Source organism: Hirundo rustica, chromosome 15 (assembly GCF_015227805.2).
Source record: "Hirundo rustica isolate bHirRus1 chromosome 15, bHirRus1.pri.v3, whole genome shotgun sequence".
NCBI lineage: Eukaryota > Metazoa > Chordata > Aves > Passeriformes > Hirundinidae > Hirundo > Hirundo rustica.
In genome coordinates, this window is record NC_053464.1 from 9364527 (window position 1) to 9377456 (window position 12930).

General features: G+C 42.9%; 1 protein-coding gene across 1 annotated transcript; it reads left to right on the forward strand.

Moving 5' to 3' along the window:
- Window positions 1-223: 223 nt before the first annotated feature.
- KDELR2 (KDEL endoplasmic reticulum protein retention receptor 2) lies at window positions 224-12877 on the forward strand. The gene is made up of 5 exons (XM_040079031.2): window positions 224-426; window positions 6953-7053; window positions 9459-9617; window positions 10639-10891; window positions 11642-12877. Exons 1-5 carry the CDS (start codon window positions 336-338, stop codon window positions 11674-11676), a joined length of 639 nt encoding a protein of 212 aa, XP_039934965.1. The 5' UTR covers window positions 224-335; the 3' UTR covers window positions 11677-12877.
- Window positions 12878-12930: the final 53 nt, after the last annotated feature.

Below are 12930 nucleotides of genomic sequence, written 5' to 3' on the forward strand. Positions count from 1 at the left end.
CCCTGTCTAGTAGCTGAGGTAGATTGGCCTACAAAACATAACAAACCAGACATATAATATATATTCCCTATTTTATGTATATATACAGATCGGCTGCTCGGCCGCCCCAAAGGCTGAGCCCCGCGGCCGCTGCCCTCCGCCCGCCCGAGCCCGCGGCTGCCGGGGCGGCCCCGCCGTGAGGGCGGCGCGGGGCGGGGCGGGCGCTCCCCCGCTTCCCGGCGTGCACCGGCGCGGGGCTGCCTGGCCACGTCCCCGGGCCACGTCGCTCGGTGCCCGCTGAGCTTGCGCCATCTTCGCTCCCCGGCTCCGGCTGCGCCGCCGCCTCTGCCGCCGCCATGAACATCTTCCGCCTCACCGGGGACCTGTCCCACCTGGCGGCCATCATCATCCTGCTGCTCAAGATCTGGAAGAGCCGCTCCTGCGCGGGTGCGTGCGGAGGCCGCGGGGCGGGACTGGCCGGGCGGCTCCGGGCCGCGGAGCCCCGCGGGAGCCTCGCCGGGGCCGGGCGGCATCGCCCCGAGCTCGCCGCGGCCGCGGGGTGCTGCGATCGCCCCCGAAGGACCGCGCCCCGGGGAGAGCCCAGCGAGCCGCGCGGGGGGGGGGTCCCGCCTGTCTCACTGACAAGGGAGGCGGCCCTGGGGAAGCGGGGAAAGGCGAGGAGGGCATTGACCCCGCTGGGGCGCCCCCGAGGGCCCCCGGGGCGGGCGGGCAGAACTCGGCCCCGTGAAAAGGGACGGTCGCTCCCGTCCGCGCAGGGGAGGGGGTTCTGCCCTCCTCCTGACCTCCCCGCAACTCGGCCCCCTCCAAATCCAGCGCTGGCGAAGCGGGTGAGCAGCCGGGAGAGGGGGAAGGAAGAGGCGCATCCCCTCTCCGGGGTGGGGGTGTGCCGGCGGGAAGTGCCATTCTCTGAAAGGTGTAGTGGTTGCCATTATTTGTACTTTAATCGCTGTGCACCGGCGCTCCGGCTTGTGTCCGGGAGGGTCGCTCCTTCCTTACGTAACTGCCCGGCGGCAGGCGAATGAATGGGGAGGCCGGTTTGGAGGGGGTGGGAGAAGGAATTCGTCCCCCGCGGGGCAGGCAGCCGCCCTCCCTTCATCCTCCATCCCTTCTCTCGCCTGCCCTGGCCGCGCCCGATCCCCGTGCCGCCGGTGTACGCGGCAGCCCCGGGTTTGGTGCCCGCGCCGCTGCCTCGCGGTTCGCAGGCTCTGAAGTTTCCTCGCTCTCCCCTTCCCTCCGCGGCGGCCTCACGCTGCCCCTCTCCTTCGCTTTTGTGCAGGAATCGAACTGTGTGTTCGTGCGGCTGTTAGGGCTGGTGGTGGGTTTGCTGTCGGCCGGGCCAGCTTGCAGTAGGAAGCGGTAGGAGGGAGATTCCCGGCGGGAGCCGCGGGCCTGTGTGACGTGGCAGCGGGAGCTGCGCCGGGTCCCGGCCGGGCGAACCCCGCTCCGCCGCCCCCCGCTGCCGCTTCCCCCCCTTTCGGAACGGGCGTGCTCCAGTTCCTTGTGCCGTGGTTCGCTTTCCCCCTTCGGCTGTACGGTGTGGTGGTTGGAGGGAATTGCAGGCAGTTCCCATAACTGCAGCATAGCTGGTTTCTTTCAGAAAACCGGGAGTTGTCATTCAAAATGGGCATTTCCGTGCGATGTTGAGCGGACCACCCGCCCCGGGAATACCGGTTTGGTTGTGCACGGGAATTTGACTGTGCGCTTGACTTTGCCTTCTCTCCACTGAGCTCCTCCTTCTTTAGTGAGGGCGATTGTTCTTGAAATCAGTTTACCGTGTGTTGATGATACTATTCAAATACTGGGTTAGCACTGTTGAACAGACGTATCTGTAAAGTTTTTAGTTAAAAGCATGAAGAATTAGTTTAAGTTGCAACCTGAAATAACTGAGAATGGGGAAATGAAAGAGATTCACATTACAGGTAGGGGGAAGTACAGATTCTCTATGTTGTCATGTCCAATCACTGGCTGTTCGCTTGGTAGCACAAAAAAAAAAAGAGTAAATGAATAGTTTTGTTTTTTAAAATGAGACTAATAGCTTTGGCATGAAACAGACTTAAAGTAAGAATTGTTCCTAACTTTACAAAAGAGGTCAAGCAAGTGACTCCATGGCCCACATGCAGCGGCAGTGCAGAGCTATTGTTCCTGATGAACTTACCTGGCTCAGGCTCTAGTGCATCACGGCAATCCTGCCTGATCTGGCAGGAGAGGGCCTTACCTCCTCCTGCTCTTGTGTAGAGTTTTGTCCTGTGTTTGAGAAATGCAGTTGAGGTTATAAACAGCAGGAGGTATAATGATCTAAAAGCAGAATATAATTTTCTGGGTGAAGAATGAAAATGAGAAATTCTGTTGCAAGGCTGAAATTCAGATAGGGTTTGAGCCAAGAGATTCTTAAGTGACCTTTGGATGTGAGATTATTTACACAGTATAGTACAATGTGACCTGGTCCCATCTTTCTGCTTAAAGAGTGACCTGATGTTGCTTTCCTTAAGCCAGTTGTGATTGAGAATCTCTACTATTAGGGGTTTGTTCATAAGAAAGCAGCCTCACACCAATCATTGGTACAGCTTTTTCCAAGACAGAAAAGTAAACAGGCCTGTATCACATAGGTGATACAGCTCTCCCCTTTCCCAAATTAGCCATCATTCCTGGACACAAACACACATGCATGAGCTCTTTCAGTAGAAAATATTTGCTTAATTCATTTTCCCAGGGAAAAAAAAAAAAAAGGCAGGGACGTGTTTGTCAGGGGTTGTGTCTTTGGTGTCTTCTAGCTCTGCCTGAGTCCTCAGGAGTAAATCCAGATTCGTGTTGCTGCTGTGAGGTTGGTGTCTGGGGCCTGACAAGTTTGTCTAGAATGAGAAGACTATGAGTACCTCAAAGGAACACAAGCAAAGAATTTTATTTTTGGGGCTCTACTCTGTTCCTCCTAGTGGTTCATTGTTGTCAGTTGAGGTTTCTATTGATGAAACCTTTGTAAATATATATTTGCATATGTTTGTAAAGTCATACATGACAATATAAGTAGTTACCAGTTAATGTTGAGCAGCTACAAAGAGCCTCTTATTAGAGGGCTTTCTGCCATTTCTTTACATTGTATGGTTATTAGAGCCATTTATAAATTAAATAATCTTATACCTCGTGGTTATTGGTGACTAAGGAAACACGGGCAAACCAGCTGCTACTTTACTGTGTACTTTTGAAGCATTAGAGGCTTTGAAAATAAATAAGGGGCTTCTAACTGCTGGCTGAACTGCAGGCTGTGATCCATGAAGAGCTGGCAAACCACATGGTGCCGACTCCGCTCTTCTGGTTGCATCTGTGTGTGTCTGAGGCCTTTGTTCCAGGGGAACTCGGAGGCCTGTAAAAGCAGCTGGAAATCAGGGAGACAGCCTGTGCACCTCTGCTGCAACCTGCTGGTTTTTGAAGACTCACAGTCCCCATTTTCTTTCTTAAGAGGTGACTCCTCTAATTGAAGAAGGTAGGTAAGGCTAGGATCATCTGCACTTGGCAGCAGTCTGTGTTTGCAGTGTTCAAGAAACTTAATTTTTTTTTTTTTTCTTATTTAGTCAATAGGTTGAAAAGAGAACAAGGGGAAAGCAAATCAAACCGTGACTTCAGAATTTTAGAGCTGACAGGGAAGCAATTTTTTTGCATGTCTGGTTGTTAGAGTTTCCAAATTTAGAATTTGGAAAAATGTTTGCCCCTCAAAATAACAGTTCAAAAATCATTAGGAAGAGCCATGGAGAATGTAGTAGGTAACTCCATTATTGACATCATGTCATAATTGGGAAATTCATGAGACTTGAGGAATCCTGTGCTTTCAAATATTGTCCTGTTCCGACTGTATTTTCTTACCCATTTCAAGTAAAATTACATTGTTTGCAGTGCAAATTACTGCCTGAAAATTAATTTGCCTTTCTCTGTGTCATTTATCAAGTGTTAAAGGTGACCTGCAGTTGCAGTGCTGTCAAATTATATGCTGTATACTCTAAAAAAGTAGTGTAGATAGTAAATGTGTAGTACTTTTGCTAGGTAATGTAGCTGTAGCTCAATTTTATGTGTCTATTGTGGGCCAGATAATATGCTAAGATGAAGACTTCTGACAGTACTTTGCCATAGGCTGCTGCTAATTTGTCTGTATTTTCTCAATAACTGTTGCTTTAGGTAGCTCTGAAATTTTTTCTCTCTCTTTGAAGGAAAGTATTCTCTTTCTCAGTTGGAAAATTTGTCTTTAAAATTAGGTTGGGTTTTTAAATTGGAAGCACAGGAGTCTTAATGCTGGTACTTGTTAGCGGGACCAAAGAAGTTGTGGTTCTGTGGCTGATGTGGACTTGGTACCAAACTGAACTGCTTAATTTTTAAAAGTCTGTGAAGTTTCCATGGCAAAGTATGGATTGACCTTCCTTAGAAGAACTTTTGTTTGTAGGTTTTATGGCTGTGATGTGCAGTTCCTAGTTGGTCAGTGCTGTACATATTCCATAGCTCAGTGCCTCTGCTCCTACCTGTTATTCCTTACCTGACTCACCACAGCGAAGTGAAGTTGATAAGAAAGTACTACAGTTTCAGCTCTGCCCTCCTGCCTGGCTTTGAAAATCACCCAAATTAAAGTTTCATGCCATGGCTTTCAGCCAGACTGGAGCACAGAAGTTGAAGGAGTTTTTCCACGTGTGAGGATGAAACAAAATGGAGAGGTTTGGCTCTTCCAAATTTGAGCCCAGAGCTTTAGAAGACAAAGAAACAATTTTATTTAGTTCAAGAACTAAGTAACGTTTGTAGGAGTCAAAGGACAGGGAGAAGGATGAGCATAACATCATGGAAACCTCAGTGTGTTGCAGTTGCCAGCCATGAGCTGGGGTCAGGGCTGTAACACATACATTGATACAGTTCCTAAGGTTTTGAAATGCATCAAAGTCCTACGAGTCTTTACCTGTTGTTCTTTCACCCTGTTTTTGCTCTTGGTTTAGATGTTTCTCCCAGTTTGTCTGTCCCTTCATAGGCCTTTGGTTTACAATTTAAACCTTGCTTAGTCTAGTCTAGCTTACTTTACTTGAAAATTAGTTTAATCTTGAGTTGGGGGGCGGTTTCAGGATTTCACAACTATTCTAAAGATTCAAAAATCGTTGAGAATATTGAAAGCCTTAATAAAAATTACAACTTAGGGGTCAAAGAGGTGAGACTGCAATGGCTTAGAAGAATTTATCAAGTATATTGTATGTATTTATGGCAGTATATCCAGATCCAAATTTATAGCTGTTATCAATAATTAATATCTCTTATATGCTGGTTTTATTTTTTTTTTCTTTTTTTGCTGTTCCCAGTTATTTGCTAAAAGAAAATAGCATGCTAAATAATTTAGCCTAATTATATCCTGTAGTATGATGCTGTTCTGTAATCTGTCCAGGTGGATTTCTTTGTCCTGTGGATTCTGACCTTAGGACAACTTTGCTTGCTGGAAGGTTTTGTTGGCAAGTTGTGATGATGCCAGCAAGCACACCTGGGATGAGCCCAGAGTGCTGCTTCAGCTGGCTGTGCAATGCGGTTGTAGTTCAAGAAATGTCAAATGTATTTTTTTCCTAAACTTTGGGAGGTGGTTTGTTTGTGGGTTCTGTGATTTTATTTTTTTTTTGGTGGGGGGTGTTTTGTTTGTGATACTTGCATCTTGTGTTTTACAGCTTTACAGCCTGCAGGTTTTGAGGTGGTTTATGTTCCCTGTACTGTACTTGGGCCGTTCTGTAGGTGGCACATCAGGCTCACCTTGCAGACATATGAAAGTTGCAAGCACATCCCTTTCTAGTTGTTACTGTTTCCGTCATTCTTGTACTTTATAGGCTGAATTCCTTTATCTGGAGCAGTTTATTCCATGTTCCTTAAGCTGGAGTGAAAAAGGACTTGAACAGCCATAGCAGATTGTCTTCTCCTAATTGCTTTATGGCACTGTTAATAAAAGCCTTTCTAGAAATATCTCTGTATAAACAGGACAAGGATTTTCAACCTTTCATCATAACCCTCTCCTACAGAGTATTTTTCCCTCTTGTTTTTTGAACAAGACTTGCATGCTTAGCTGAACAGATTCAATTATTTTCGCCCTGGATGACTGAAAACAAGAATAATTGGAATAACAAGACAGAGGCACAGAGTAGGTTGTTTTGTCCCCCTGCTGTGACACACCACCACATCAGTACTATGGAGCGATGCTTCACCTCAGTTTTTGGAAGCTTTTAGTGACTGATTGTGCAAAGCTTTTATGCTTCTAAGTGTGCTCTAGTGCCTGAAGTACAAACAAACATTTTGACATTGGAGCTTTGACCTAGAATCAAAAGTTGCTTTGAAGATGCAGTGTAGATGTCTGACATTTTAACTCACTTCTCTCTCTTTTTAAAATTTTGTTTTAGTACATAATAACAAAGTGGGTTTGATTGTTTGATGTTTTTCTCACTATGTGGCCGATTGAGTCCATGAATTGAATTGCCTTATGTTTTAAAATCTATGTATTCCTCTAAAATCCCATTATTGGTGCCAGCAGACCACCTGCTTGTCACTGGGTCTGTTCTGTCTATTGCCCTTGTACCTTTGCAGCTATTCAGCATTTAAAGATTGTACTGAGGCATGTGGCAGCGCTCAGAACTCAAAGCTAATGCAGCCTTGCCCAGTGATAGTTCAGAACAGGTAGCTTGCAGGTGATATTTTTGGAGATGACACTACCTGCTGTGAGTAACTTCTAAACCTCGTGTAGTGCCAGCACCTCCTCCAGTACAGGGTAACTTATCTTCACACTGCTGAGCTATATGGGCTTAGAATTCTGTTTGTACAGTTTGGGAACTTGAATTTTGTTCTAATTTTGTGATCAACTTGATTAAAAATGAAGGATATATCCTTTCTCATCCTGGTCATCAAATGTTTCAAAGCACCTCATCACTTTCTGAATGATTAATTATTTCCTTTATCACTTTAGGTATTTCTGGAAAAAGCCAGCTTCTGTTTGCACTGGTCTTCACTACCCGTTACCTGGACCTCTTCACTTCATTCATTTCATTGTATAACACATCTATGAAGGTAGAGTATACTGAAGAGTTAGAAAATCTAGTGAGATTGCATGCAGAGTGCATAATTTCATTAACAAAAGCCATTTTTAATGGCCCACTGCACCGAAGTTCTAGATGGGCTTTGGATAAAGAATGTGGAAGATGGACTCAAAATTCTACTTATTTTCTGCACTCTACATGCAATTTTTAAAAAAAACTGTTTATATCAGGACTGTGACATTTAGAACAAATGGCATTTTATTTTTTGAAAAGACAAGCTTTTGGATAAACAATTCAAATTGTATTTCTCAATTGAGACATTAAAGCTCAAGTAAATCTCTTTTTATTCACTACAAGGTAAATTAGTATTCAGAATGCACTGCCAGAATTGCAGCTACTGTCTGGTCAGAGGCTGATCAAAAGTTGACCAGAGTAAGCTCTAAGGAATGTAGCTTCTGTGAATTACAGCTCTGTCACTTCCTACTGAATGTCAGTGAGCCTGAATTTGAGTTTGTTACTTACTCATTCCTGCAATTTCTGGTGCTGAGTACAAGAAAATAAAGCAATATTATGTTTGTGTTCTTTTAATCCAATTCCTTTATTATTTTCTTGATGCTTTTCAGGCTTTAATTTAGTGGTAGTACAACTTTGCCAAGAAGAAAGACTAAAATAATAAATACCACAAAATGTACGGATGAATTAAGGAAATAATACTGTAAAATAAAATATTGTGTCTTAAACTCACACTTGCTTTCCGACAAGTGAAATGTGTATGCTTAAGTTTTAATATTAGCAGTATAGATTAAGAGCTGTGGGTTAGATACAATATTCTTGAAGCAGAAGCTTTTTCCATATGTAATTTCTGATTGGAAGGTACCATTAGGTGCACTGAAGGAGCAAATTAGGGCAGTTTCGCCATTTATTTGTTTATTGATTGTGATTCAGGACCATGACCACATCTTTGTTCTACAGCTCTCCTAACCTGAAAAGAAATGAATGTGGAAGTGCTGACTTCCAAAATGGTAGTCTCTAGTTCACTTTCAAAGGTTGCTGCTCAGAAAGACTGTTGAATATAATTGTCTTTTCAGCCCATTATTGTAGTGTCAAGATGAAGCTGCTTGAGTGTCCCAACACAATTTTGTGTCATATTTATATGTATAGGAATATATAATGTTGTTACATTATGTAACAGCATAATGTTACTGTGTAATGTATGTACACAGTTGTTGAGAATACTTGAGAGGACTTTAGTTGAGAAATCGAGAGTTGGGATTCTTGAGATGAAGCAATCTGTAATATTAGAAATTTGGGTTCATTTACACTTTCTTAGTGTCTTCTGTGACCATACCTGCTGTGATTAGTTATACCCACAGTAAAGGTTCCCTGTATCCTGTCCTGTGGTTCTTTATCTCCACTCTGCCAGGTGCTCTTGTAGCAGAGCCTTTAGATTCTGAGCTCCTTAATACAGTATTTGTGAGCAGAGCATTTAATGATGAATAGCATCTGCAAACAGTGGGATTTTTAATCTGTTACTTCTCCATTGCAGAGAACCCTTTTTTAATGTGATAAATGGTTTGGAACATTTAATCTTTGTGGTGAAACTGCCAGAAGCTAAAATATTTATCTAGTCTGCTGTACTGTGTTGACTCCAGGGCAATAATCTCTGTCCTGATGATGGCAGATTGACCTTTAGAAAGTCTTAGATTGTCTCTAGTTCTGTTTTCTCACCTGTAAAATGAAGCTTTTTCCTTATTGCACAGGGAAGCTATAAAGTCTGCTGTGCTATAACCATTCAGAATGGGTAGACATCAGTTCAAATTGAATTCTAGTTCATTGCTTCTCTCAGTCTCTTAGTCTTGCAGGTCTTGTGGCCTGTTGATTGGTGAAGAACAGTGTCCAGTTGCCACTCTTCAGATTTTAGAGATGTTTAAGTTCCAAAGCAAATCAGCTAACCTGTGATATGTTAAATGGTTGTCTGAATGGGGCTTATTGGGTATTTTTTGATTACCACATGAGCCACACCATGCTGGGCTTTTTGAATTTAGAAAGGCTCCTTTGATTATTAACGTATAGACACCTGCACATTTTTAACTTAAATATTGGGGGGCCGTGCTTCCCCTGCAGTTGCAGAACGTGTATTCCTTCTCCAGTCACTTCCTTAGTTCTGGAAAGGGTCTTCACCCTTGGGCAGTCCCTTCAACCATGAGCATGTGATGCCTTTAAAGCAACAAAACCAGTAGAGCCCAGAATCGCTCATTTTGACTTATTACTCTGTTGACAAAAGTTAAGCACCACCAACAGCCCGCAAAACCACGTAAGCAATGCAAAGAATCAAAAGAGACCACACTTACTCCTCTTAGTGCTTATTCAGGGGGTGTGATTTAATCCTGGAACCGCTGTGGATTGTTTTGGGGTTGTTTCTTTCCTTGTCCTCAGCTTATCTACATCGCTTGCTCGTACGCCACCGTGTACCTGATCTACATGAAGTTCAAGGCCACCTACGATGGAAACCATGACACCTTCCGAGTGGAGTTTCTGATAGTTCCTGTTGGTGGGCTCTCTTTTCTTGTCAATCATGACTTCTCTCCCCTGGAGGTGAGTTGATTGTGGGCAGGAAATGATTTTTTTTTTCCGCTAAAATACTTGAAATGTGAGGATGAGCATTTTTAGCCTGACCAGTGAATGGTTGAAGGGTGTTTGTGTTTAGTAGGTTCATGCTAATCCTTTCCTCGAGGAATCTGTGTGGTGCAGATGTCTGTGCAAATTTAAGGCACCTCAGAAGACCAGCGTTGTTATCAGCATTGATTATTTTACTAAGCAGAACACTGTGTTTTTCCTAGTACACTTTAACGGCTGTATTAATTCTGAATCCTTTTGTTCGGTTTGTTAAAGAAAGAAATCCCCAGGAATGCAGTTTGTGAATAGTTGGTGCCACCTGGTGAAAACAAAAGGAATGATACTCCTACTTAATTTTTACAGAATTGCAAATAGTCTAGACTATTAAAAAGGATTGCTATGTATTTAATTGCAGAAAAAATATATTTAAAATGTAATTATAGAGAGTTCAAACAGGTAATTTTTCCTACAAAATAGAGAGTAACTTTAGATGGTTGTCTTATGTGGACTGAGCTGCATTTTTATATTGGGATTAATATTACAGAATAAGGGAATTTGAATTGCAACACTTTGAGCCATATATTTTTTTTCTTTGTTAACTCCCTCTTTAAGCAAATAGATAAAAAAATGGAAGAACATTTGGGGGGAAAAGGGTCTTCATCTTCCCTTCAGCTTTCACAGCATGGACTCTGTTAGCTGCATTTCATGGTGGTATGAACTGGATGCACACAAGTTCCCTCACAGGTAAACCCGTGTGTGCCAGATCAGCAGAGAGCTGGGTTGGAGAGTGCTGTCTGCCAGGAGAGTTCCCTCCTCCCATCCTCTGGTTGATTAGGAAGCTTTCACTTAAGTTTTTCCTGTACCAGGGCAAGTTGGCCAAAATACTGTACCTGTATGAATAAGTATTCATCCATAACATTATTAGAGAGTAAAGAGTCAAGCCAAGACAAATGTTTTCTGTCCTGCTGTTATCAGTAAGGCAGTGTTTTTTTCCTTTCAGATACTGTGGACCTTCTCCATCTATCTTGAATCAGTTGCTATTCTCCCTCAACTTTTTATGATCAGCAAAACTGGTGAAGCAGAGACCATCACTACTCACTATCTTTTCTTCTTGGGTCTGTACCGTGCCTTGTACTTAGTCAACTGGATTTGGCGCTACTACTTTGAGGGATTTTTTGACCTCATAGCTGTTGTTGCTGGCGTGGTCCAGACCGTTCTGTACTGTGACTTCTTCTATTTGTATGTTACAAAAGGTAAGTAATGCAAAAACTTCCAGCTTCAGGTTGTGGAATGTAGCTGTTAACAGGTGCATAGGGATTTGCTACATCAGCGTTATGAGCTCATTAATTCTGTGTGCAAATTAGTTCTGAAATACCCTTAATTTATCAAGTACACTTTCTGCTAGTGTGGGGCATTTCTGAGGATTTTTTTGGGGTATGTGTAAATGGTCTAATGATGAACTTTTGGAAAAACTTAAGTATGGCTAAATGTATCTTGCTGTTGCCTTCCATGGATGAGCATGATCCTGCTGCTGCCCCTGACCATGTACACTGTTATGTGCAGATCCCGTGCTTACAGACACCTTTCTCAGCAGTTTAAATACCATTAGAGTTTGAAAGTGGTTTGGATGTTTCTGTTTATGTTAAGAAGCAGACACTTCTGCTGGGTGCATTAATAATTCTGCCCTTATTCACATTTCAGCTTCCATCGTGTAACCACAAAGCTGCATGGGGCTGTGTTATTTTAGTCACAATTCTTAGGAGGCTGTGGTGAGGGGCTAGTATGTCCTGTGAGATGAAAAGTGGGAACTCCAGGACATCACAAGAGGGCAAGGTTAGAATTGTTAATTCTAGTTTTACCAATATGTATTGAAGAGAGAAGCAGCCTGGGGAGGACTGTCTGCAGTGCACCTATTTGGTCCCTTTGACATTTTAGCAGTTTGTGCTTCTCCTGCATCACAACTTTGTTTTGCTGACTGTTTTCTTTCCCACTTTTCCTTGCAGTTCTCAAGGGAAAGAAGCTCAGTTTGCCAGCGTAAGTGCCAAAACGTCACCAGCATCTGTCCTTTTGGATGCTTGGACAGAACAATCCTTATCACAAGCAAAGGTGAAGATGCTTGAGACAGAAAGTCAGAAACACAGCTCTTTATAGTGCAGGTAGTCATCAGCGGCTCTGTAAGAACGGAGGAAAAACAACCAGCAGATTTCTGTTTGATGCATCTTGCCTTTATCTTTTTTATTACTATGTATAAAGATTTTTTACATAAAGAAACTTATACTGTATTAATAAATTCAGTGTATGGTTTCAATTGGAATAGTTCCAAAAGTGAGATTTTGTGAGATTGTTTATGACCAGGAACAAGTGCAAACGTTTTTTTTTAATTTTCAAGATTTTCTTTGAAATGACTGATTTTTTTTCTTTTTTTTTTTTTTTTTTTTTTTTTTTTTTTTCAGTGCACAAATACGTGCATCCTTGATGGATGGTAGTCATCTGTTCTTTCCCTTTGATTCAGTTTTCATTCCACTATATTTATTTTTTTTCCAAAAGGCGAATATATGTCAACTCTAAATCTGAAACCACCAATGTTTGATGTGATGTGCTGGTGCCCAGTCTTTGTGCCATCTGCTGACATGGAGTTCCTTATTCAAAATATGTGTTGGTGCTAGAAGGGGAACTGTCACATTTTGTAGTTGTTCCCCTTCTAAAACAGACTGACGGCAAGAGGGCAGTGAGGAAATCGCTTGAGGCCAGGAGGACGGGCTCATTCCTGTTCTGCCACGATGTCTAGGAAGGTGATCCCAATAATGAAAGCACTTGGCAGCCCAGGTTGTGAGGGGTAAGAGATGCGATTGTGTTAATTAGTGGCAAATGTTTGTGACTGTTGTTTGTTCAGGAAGAGACGGTTAAATATCTCGGATGTCCAGCCCTGCTCCACCATTACAGCTGTAGGAATGGGAGGCTTGTAAGTTGTTGATTACAGAAATCTGTGGGTGATCATTTTAAACAGTATCTACATTTTCTTATTAATGAATGCTTTATAAACAACTTCCATGTTCAGCTTCAAGTGGTTTTCGATGTCACTTTTGGACAATTAATATTTTTTTTATAAACTTTTCAGAATCAGCAGCACCAGTTACCATTCTTCATCCTTTAAATGATTCCCTTTTTTTACTGAGCTGTTGCATGATTTATCCTGTGTTACCATCCTCAATAAACACTTTATGAAATGGTGAAAACATTTTGGGGTTTTTTCCTTTTTTTCTTTCTTGAACATGAAAGTTTGCCTGGGACT

What these genes read in the sequence shown, in the direction of transcription:
- KDELR2 (XM_040079031.2), top strand. Translation starts at nt 336, where the DNA reads ATGAACATCTTCCGCCTCACCGGGGACCTGTCCCACCTGGCGGCCATC. An exon ending in GAAGAGCCGCTCCTGCGCGG is followed by an intron (nt 427 to 6,952) that starts GTGCGTGCGGAG and finishes TTATCACTTTAG; the next exon opens with GTATTTCTGGAAAAAGCCAG. An exon ending in CTATTTGTATGTTACAAAAG is followed by an intron (nt 10,892 to 11,641) that starts GTAAGTAATGCA and finishes TTTTCCTTGCAG; the next exon opens with TTCTCAAGGGAAAGAAGCTC.